Source organism: Eucyclogobius newberryi, unplaced genomic scaffold (genome assembly GCF_026437365.1).
Source record: "Eucyclogobius newberryi isolate DKJ021-1_F unplaced genomic scaffold, fEucNew1.0.hap1 SCAF_9, whole genome shotgun sequence".
Lineage (NCBI taxonomy): Eukaryota > Metazoa > Chordata > Actinopteri > Gobiiformes > Gobiidae > Eucyclogobius > Eucyclogobius newberryi.
Genome location: NW_027316532.1, coordinates 31,998,427 through 32,008,048, shown reverse-complemented (window position 1 = coordinate 32,008,048; position 9,622 = coordinate 31,998,427). Strand labels below are relative to the sequence as shown.

General features: G+C 41.6%; 1 protein-coding gene across 2 annotated transcripts in view; it reads right to left on the bottom strand.

The window, feature by feature from the left end:
• Positions 1–109: 109 nt before the first annotated feature.
• Positions 110–9,622, bottom strand: part of agbl4 (AGBL carboxypeptidase 4) — a 227,709-nt gene continuing 218,196 nt past the window's right edge. For both annotated transcript variants that reach the window (XM_072438010.1, XM_072438011.1), the window contains 3 exons: positions 8,370–8,532; positions 504–597; positions 110–428 (listed from right to left, as the gene is read on the bottom strand). In XM_072438010.1, the coding sequence (XP_072294111.1) occupies positions 329–428; positions 504–597; positions 8,370–8,532 (357 nt within the window). In that variant the 3' untranslated portion in view covers positions 110–328. The remainder of the gene's footprint in view (positions 429–503; positions 598–8,369; positions 8,533–9,622) is intronic.

Sequence of the window (9,622 nt, the reverse complement as noted above, 5' to 3'; positions counted from 1 at the left end):
AATAGGTTAGCAGGAAAAAACTGGAAAAAACTTGTGATTTCAATTTGATTGCAATATATCCTGTCGTCCTAGAATACATGATGAAAATGAGTGACCGCTGAGTCCCTCCTTGGCTTTCAATAATACACATTTAATCATCACTTAACAACCCAGCAGGGCACTTCATCTGTTTATAATCCAGTAGTTTCTGCCATTGCACTGTTACAAATCTGTGAAAATAAGTCCTTAACCGGGGAGATGTGGAAGATTCAGGAGGCAATGAAGTATGAAGGACCCTCCTGCTATGACGCTTTGAATTTTGATACATGCTCAGTCAGTGTCTGCCTGTCTAGTGTTTGAAAGTCTTCTCCCGGTCTCTGTCAGTGGACTCTCGACCGACTGCGATGCCCTTTCCATTAGTGTTGCCTGTGTGGGAGATTGGCTCTGGACTGGAAATAAAAACAATAAAACAAGATGTGAGGGAAGATGTGCATGGTTCAGTGTAAGCGTGGACCTGTACTTACTTTTGAATGGGAGTTGGGACGTTGTCCTTTGTGAGGTTGTTGAGTTTGTAGTAATCTAGAAATGTTCGAGCGACATTCCTTCCCAGTCTCATGTCTGAAGAAAAGTATGTTCAGGAAATATCTACAAGAATGGCACAAACTTACAATAACATTTCGCATTTTGGGGGAGTTCACTAAACCTGGAATAAATCAGGACAAAACAAAACAAGGACTAGAATCAAACCAGATCAAACCAAGTTCACGAAAATGGGCTCAATTTAAGACAGAATAACAGCAAGTGTGAGTGCAACCATAACCTATTAAAAAAGTAAACGCATTATTTTAGGACTGGGGACATATATGCTCGTTCCATTAAACACTAAGTATCCATGTAAAACATTTTGGTCTTTTACCAGGGTTGAATCTTTCCCATTACAAAAACTCTGCCACTTTTCTTTTTACAAATTAACTAAGACGTAGACTTGATAGTTTGAAATCTGTATCATAAATTAGAATTGTAGATTACATACATTTGCCAAGATTACTTCAGACTGCCACTTACACCATAAAAACATTGCTTACTTTACAGTTTGTTACGGCTGCATTTAAGTTTCCAGAGCAATAAAGTACGACAACATACAAAATGACACATTTTTGCGATCCTTAAGACAACCCATAATGTATACCAAACAAAGTAGAAATGAAAAACGAGCAGCATAAATCTGAAACAACTAACTGCCTTTGCCATATACACCTAAATCAGTGGTCACATCAGCAAAATGCATGAAGCCTGAATGAATCACATCCAAGCAATTACTTACATTGAAACCTTATTTAAATGCAGAGGTGAAGCCACACAACATCGCTCTGCCCAATTGTCTCACACTACATTATAGGGACAATATCAATAACCCCTCTACTTTAATAAAGGTGTCCGTGAGAGTGCGGTTACTAAGCCTCAGATCATTAAGAGGCCAAGGCAAATGATGATAACAATCAGGCCAACAAAATGAAGAAGTAGAGGACAGCGGCTATTATGTTTCCAATCACAAAACCCTGGATACAGCAAGTACAGATAAATAAGAACAATGCCAGTAACACAAGCAAATTACATATTGTCACTGGGGCTAGAAAACCGTCGATAACTAGCTGTCAGTCCATCTAAACTCACGTCCATATGGCTCACAAATGCACACACTAAAATATGTTATAAACAGGGATCAGGCCTTACCAAACACATGCAGTAAAATTACAACAAAGATTCCTTCATTGTGGCACCTGTTTAAGGGCAGCAAAGTTAACAATTTGTCCCTCAAATTGTGAAAAAGTGGCCAAATTGTGTTGGTGAAACAGGCGTCAAAAACATCTCAAAAACAAGCAGGACAAAAAGAACAAAAGGGAAACAGAACCAAGAAGTAATGGAGTTTCTATCTCTTATGTGTCTGGAGTGTCCGAAAAACAACAAAGGGTTTTTAGAAAGCACAAAATCCCTGTAAACTAGGCAGCACTTTAAAACTAAAACTAGTTCATCCTAAGGGCAAGATGCCCACACAAAAACAGCGCAATGTAGAGTATTCTGTCAAATGCAGTGAGGAAAGTTGTAAAGAGCGTTACAGGTGAGACTAAACAGGAAGTTTAACGTTCAATTAACGTGTAATATATAGCAGTATTTTGAAGCCATGGGGCGGCATCAGCCCTGGTCATTCAGATGCTAATCAGGTTCTAAGTAATGAGGGAGCTGCAGCGGAGTTCTATGACAAATGACAGGGTAACAAAGAAGATTAGTGTCAGGTGAAACTTAAAAACGGTACTAACAAATAGGCAAACAAGACCGGCTAATATCAGGAGGTTCCGCCCAGTGGGCAGGGCTTACTCAGAGTAGGATTAATATCCAAGACTTGGACTAGATCCACAGATAGAGAATGACTCTTGGATGAGAGACGAAACGTCTTGTTTTTTCCAAAACTGAATTGTTTTCTACAATGCAACACTCCTGGACAAATGAGGGATTACAACGACATCCTCAAAACTAAAACTTTTGTTTCTTGGTTATAGTGGTCAGCAAACATGTGATACTCTGATACTAATTTATTCTAAAACTTGTGTCCATTTATAACTTCTGAAGAAAATCATATAAATAGGAACCATTAAAAGACCATGTGATAATATTAAAGTTACCACTATAATTTAGTGCTGAAAATATTTGTATATTGTCAAAACAATATGTGTTTAAATGGGTTCCTTAGTCCCAAAATTTAGTTTAAAATTTAAAATACACGACTTGTCCTCTATCAAAAGAAGATAACAGCAATGACCAGTGACACATTGGTAAACAATGGTATGACCCAGTTGCTCTAAGAAACAATGCATCAGTATGTTGAATTGGCTGCATATGTTAAGCACATACATGACAATCACAAGGTTTATGCTTGATCCATGCTCTTTCTGTTTTGATGCATAACATTTTCTCAATTGTTCCCTTGGACATAAACCTAATCTGTCATGTTCATACTGTGTTGATACTCTGATAGTCTATCCATCAGTCAAAACGGTATGATTGAAACACATGACATAAGAGAAAAGTTTGTATTTCTTTTTCATCCATTTTCTTGTAATGACCAAAAACCTCTGCTACATAAATCCTTGAAGCCATAAAGGTGAAAAGCTCTCCTTGTTCTAAAAGCTGTTAACTTATAACCCATCTATCCTTGGTTTAATGGGCTGTCTGCGCCTACACTTGAGGCTTAATAGTTCAAGTTTCAACAATACACTTACACACAAGAGTATACAAGTATCAAATTGCACAAGGAAGTTGCTCTTTTGTGCTCTGTCACCTTGGCCTTTAAGAGTGTTTTTGCATATGTTCAGGAGTCTGGGCAGAACTTCATTGTTTTCACTAAAGGCTGAGAGCAAGCAACACTCTCCACAGGACGCCAGAGTATGTGTTTATGCCCCATCTGTTTGTCTGGTCCTGAATCAGGCCAGTGCCGTCCATGGGCTTCACAAACCCATCATTACAATGCATAGTCGATAACAGTGTTTACATAGAGAGCAAATTATAAACAAACTCTCAAGTCTTTTCTAACAAACTGCTATAACAAAACATGAAAAGGTAATTTGGGGTTTAAGTTGCACTTATCTGTAGCACCAGTCTCAAGCTTGAGCATCATATTGTCCGAATAAGTATTTTATGTGATCAGAGTATCCAATACAATGTATGACCTTGCAACATCTAAAAGAAGTTTAGGCAAAAATATTAGTGTGGAACTGTATTGGAAGTTACAAAGATGTATTACTACCTTTGCAAAATCAAAACTAAAGGCTCTTCCTTTACAAATGTCAGATATGATTTACAGCAATTATAAAAGGTGCATATGTAACTTTTCTTATAGGGAGTCTCCATGGAGATATTATTGCTTTGCCTGGAATGTTCCACCGTATGCCTCTGTCTTCCTGAGACAAACAGGTGGTGCAATCAGGCCAAGTTACAGGTCATATCTGTGGAAAGGCGATCCTGCTCCCAGTAGATGATTTTAGAGGAATATTGTAAATCTTGTGGTTGAACAAATAGAATATAGATAAGTCTAATACTATCCAGTGGAGCAATTGAGGCAAAGTAATAACATCACCATAGAGACAAGCAGACAGCAGACCTTCCACCAGAAATGTTACAACGTGCACCTTTACGTACAAGATATCCATTTTGAGTCTTAATGTCGGCCCTACCACCTGTTAAGACATCTGTGAATACCTTACTTTGAAAATGTCCAATGACTTGGTTGACTCATTGAACATTGTGACCTCAGGAAAGTTTTAGGTGTTCTCCTCCATTTCCTTTCATCAGCAGAGCTCGTTGCCAGTCAGGAGCTCTTTGGCCAAGCCGTTCAGCGACAAAAATATCTCCCAGATCCCAATGAGCACAGATGGCCTCTCAGCTTGGCTTGTCACGACTCAACATCTCTTACAGCAGGTTTGGTGATGGACGGTCAGCTCGTAAAGGTGGCCCGGATGTGGAGGGAGACACAGAGGAAACCCTGACTGCTGCATAGTCTGCTGCTGTGCTGGGGAATCGGGCCTTCTGGTGCATGGATGCCTCAACAGCAGGAAGTGCGAAGAGTGAGAGCCAGGTAACGGTGTGTGCCCGAGAGAAGAGCTTCCACGTCTTGGCACAAATCCTACTTCAGGAACTACTTTGAAAACTGCACTGTTGAGTAAAATGTGTCATCAGCATCTCCAATGGTGATGATTATGAGTCATCATTATTGCAGTGAAAAGGTCAAACGCATGTGTCTGGTCGTCTGCTGTCACAGCGGTGCGGCTGAACATCGTACAAATAATGGAGGCGTCTGATCAATAACAGGTCATTGTCACGGCTCAAGGGCACGCCAGCTTAGGCTCTGATGAGATACAAGAGGCGTGAGACAAAAGGGGACGGTCGTTATGTGTTTACTGCAGCTGTTTACTGTCAGCGCGGCATTTAGCGGATTTCAGCGCAGTGTCCCAGGTGCCTGGTCCAGCAGACAGACAGACAAGGTGACGACGATCAGACAACAAGGCCTCTAGTGGTAAAAGCAACAAGACACTGGCAGAATGCTGTCCAGATTGCAGAGTTAACAGGAGACAAGAGAGAGGACATTCAAGCCATCAATACTGGCCACTGACAGCTCCTGTCACAGCACTGTGACACGGGCAAAGAATTATCAATGCTAATTAAGAGGTGAAACAACAACAGCGATACAGAAAGAGACATTTTTGTCCCCAATAGGCATCCATGGGACTCAAAGACCTTACGTTTTATGACGGACAACAACAGGCTGATTTAATTGTTTGATGAGAGGAATAGTCACTGCCACTAACTTTACCATAACAAAAATACTTTATTTTGTCTATAAGAAACACATGCACTACCCTATATACAGTGTGAACTTCACCTAAAACATGCTCACTTTTTATATACCATATTTATTAGGTGTGAGAATAGGGCTGTTAATTGTCAAATTAAAAATGGTTGGTCCCCTTGGGGAGAAAACAGGCACATCGATGACCTGTGGATCCAGCTGCTCCTCAACTGCCTGGAGAAATGATCTGTACTTCAGATGAACAGTTCTTCATTTGCCTCGAAGAACTGGTCCTCCTCCTGTCGCCCTTCGAGACAACTGCTGTTGTGATTTCAGGCATTACAAAAACTAATTTGAATTGCTGTATTGGTCATATTACACAGTAACACTATTGTTAGTTTACTATTCATAAACATAAAGCGTATTTGATCAATGTATATATTGCATGCCAGACCCACTGATTCTCAAAACATTTATGTCTAAAACTCAGAACTTGTCCCAATAATCAATATCCCTCCTTGATGTCAGGTACCAACCAAACAACTAGAGGAGCATGCAGATATGTGGCTCTCTGAAGGGGCCTGTTCATCTGAGCATGCTAACAATATTTGTGTAATTGTCTGTGTGTAAAGCCATGGGCCCTGCTGCAGAGTGAGCTCCAATCCATTTGGCCATATCAGTGGGATATGATGTGTATGATGGGCGCTGGTGAAGCATATTTGCCTCCCAGCAATTTAATTTGCATACTTGTCACAGTCTGTCCTCCATTGACGCTCTGGTGGCAGCTCAGGATTCTGTGAGTTTCTCCGCTTAGCTTGACGTGACTACACTCATATGTTTGCCTCTGTGAGCTAGCCACATCCCTTTATTCTCTGGGGAAGTACACACCATCTGATGAATAATGGAGATTCTCAAACATGGACACTTGGAAGGAGAAGAACAGTTTCAGTGGTGTGTATAAGTCAGCTGCCAGGAACCTTACAAGTATCTCCAAAAAGAGGGTTACAAATGCTAAAACATAGCAAAATACAGACAGGCGATATTTGACTACAGCTGAAACTGCTGCACTTTCTGCTCTGCATGAAGAAGCCATGCTCGAGTGGAGGCCGCACACATTAAGCTCAAAGACACAGACAGGTGTGAGATGATTAAAGGACAAAGAGGAGACGGACAGACAGAGGTTGTCCCCGCTGTTTGAGAGAAGAGCTTTCTCAGCTTGACTAGATGATATAATGAGCTGTTATCTCCTGTGTGACGAGATGAGAGGAAAGGACAGACCAGAGGAGACAAGAGGACATAAAGACATTGAGAGCAGGGGACAAATCCCAAAATAATCACACACATACACAGTGTTAGACTATTTCTTAAGTGCCCTCAAACTGTGACAAAAGCTCTTGGAAAGGTTACCATTTCAATTTTGGTGGTGACAAGTCACAGCAGAGGATGGTGTGAAGACTATGAGGGCATGTTGTGTGTGTGCTTATTATTTATTAGTCATATATTAGTTTAGAGGACAGTGAGTGAGGGCAGGGCCGTAGATCAGGTGAGCGTGTTGGGAGTGTGAATCAAGACGCTAAAGGTCTCTGTTGATGATTTGCACGCTCCATCGCGCCGACTGCTGGGGTGGAAAAAGCGACATGGTTGGTTCTTTCAACCTGCCTGACCCCAATCTCCACTATACACCAGGCTCTTGTGTGCCGCGCCCACCCTGCAGAGCCCCTCCCCTCACTCCCCCGCATCAAAACAAACACGCACTCCTGGACCCGCCAAAAAGATCAAGTGCACCTCCCACCAGAGTACGACCACATCCCAAACCGACCTTCAGAGGAAATGTCCCGTCCACAACAACAGGCGGCCCCTGCTCTTATCTGTGCCCTGGAACATGACAGGTCAACACAGAAGCTGTTGCTCCTGCTGGCACGACTGTGGCAGACAGCACTCTGAGGCCAGGTTTGATACAAGCTATCCAATATTTTTAAGGTCAGGACATGAGTAGCTTATTTGTGTCACTGTCAAATGAGACAGGATTTTTATATGTACTTATTTGCCTAAATTCATCATAAAACATCTTTATTCTTGCTTCAGAGGGACTACAAACTACTGAGTCTTGTGTTGAAATTCAAATATTTGACAAATTGTCAATAACACTGTTAATGAAAATGATCACAAGAACATATCCCCAAAGTTTGAATTGGGAAGTAGAAGGCTGAAAACAGACATCTTTTGCCAACACAGATGGCACATGACATGAATACCAACATCAACAAGATGACTGAGCATTAAAGCTTTCAAGGAAGGCTTTATTAGGACTGGAAGTATTTGATGTTGGTTGTCTTTAGCTGAAAATCAACAAGCATGTCCAGGAACACTTGCTTGAGTCCTTCCAGTGCACCTTGGCTTTCACAAACAACAAACAAATTGTGATCATTTAGGCAACTATGATTTGAAGTATTCTGTGTCTACTGTTAGCACTAGAGGGCACTGCATCACTTCCCCTTTACCTCCCTGTACATATACACGGTTTCCAACTGCAGTTTCTATATGTTTTGTTTATCTCTCTAAATCGCTCTTCCTTTTCGCTCACTTATCACTTGGATCAGGCTGTCTTTGACTGGCTGTAAGGAGTTCTTTAGCCCAGAGAAGGTCACCTGAAGGAAAACTTGGTGCTATCTGGCTCAATTAAGGCATGTGACCTTTGCTTCCTGTTACAAGCACATTAATGAGACTGTATGTGTGTGTATGTGATTGAAGTTGACAAGTCTCATGTTTACCCTATTGTGCTATTGTTTATTGCAATCAAAGCTGCACACAGCTCTCCATACGCCAACACAAGCTCCCATTCTCTCCTCTCCTTTTGTAAATGAAATCAATAGACACGACTATCACATCCCCCATTCTGCTGGTGCACATCTGTCGAAACAAGCGGCAACAAAAGAGCAACAGCTTTTCAATGACCTTACGAGGATGTACAAAGTAGTAACAAACACACAGCAGCTTCCATTTAAATCATATAAACAGTTTTGTAAATCTTTTCCATGCGAAAGGATACAAGTGTCTTCAGTGTATGGCACAGGGGCGCTGCTGCCGGCCGTCATGTAACTGTAGAAGGACACCTCGAGAGTGTAGCAGTAGGACGTGTCGTCAAGGAGTCCACCCAGGAACCTGCGCCCCGTCCCGGCCTTCACGACATCCCGGTTAAAGGATGTGTTTGACTACAAGGGCAGACAGTAAAATCACAATATGAGGGAGCAGGACACTATCAAAGTTATATCCGCAATACTTCAGAGGATTTTGTGACAGTTAAAGCATGAAATAGATGCCAGAGGGGAGCTGGTGGACAAATAGCACTGCCTTACACCTTTTGACTATCACAGTCCTGCAGAATGCCATGCAAAAACTAAAATTCTGCACATACTGTAATACAAATTTCAAACTATATAAACACTAGATATACTAGATACTAGATAAATTATTGCAATAAGCCACAAGTCAAATTATTACAAATTATTGCCAACTCAAGAGGTTTTAGGACAAACCAACAGAAAATAAAACAGAAATTTTGCAATGCTTGACAATCTTAATAAAAATACCATTTGTTATGTTTTGTGCCATACAGTACTAACCGCAGAGTGAAGCCTTTTAAAGGCTGAGTCCTCAGCGTTTTTGAGTCCTTTCATACAAAGTCATTTCAAAGATTGGTTAAATGGCTTCTGTAAAAAAAAAGAGTCTATTTTGGGCTTTGAGTGTGTCAGCTAAACTGCACAAAAAGTGTTCTGTCTTGGGAGGACTGTGTAAAAAGTTTCCATTCACTGTCAGTCCGAGGCACAGAGCTGAGAGCTGCCGTGCTGAACTGCAGACTTGGGGCCACCAGTGGGAGTTAGCGGTGATTGTGTTGTGCTGCTGCTGGGGTTTGGTACTGCTGAATGGGCACAGGGACAAAACCACAGTGAGGGAGGTGACCCCTGAGCCATCTGTCACACAGGCAGCAGAGAGAGACAGAGATGGAGCCTTTTACTCATCCTCCACACTCTCCTCACTGACATTTCCATACATGTATGGCTGAACATCCAGCTTCTATTGGCTCTGAGTGCAGCCTGACTCCAGTGTCAATGGGCTATAAAGGCTATTCTTTATGATGTGTGTAAAGTGGCTCTGCTGTGAAATGTCACCATCACTGAGGAATCAAAGGTCAGGAAAGTGACACGGAGCTGAGAGGAAACAGTTTAGATCGAATGTACCTATGAGGCAGGTACTGCCAGTGGCAACTCTCCTATGGCATTTCTACACACTATTTAGTTAGTA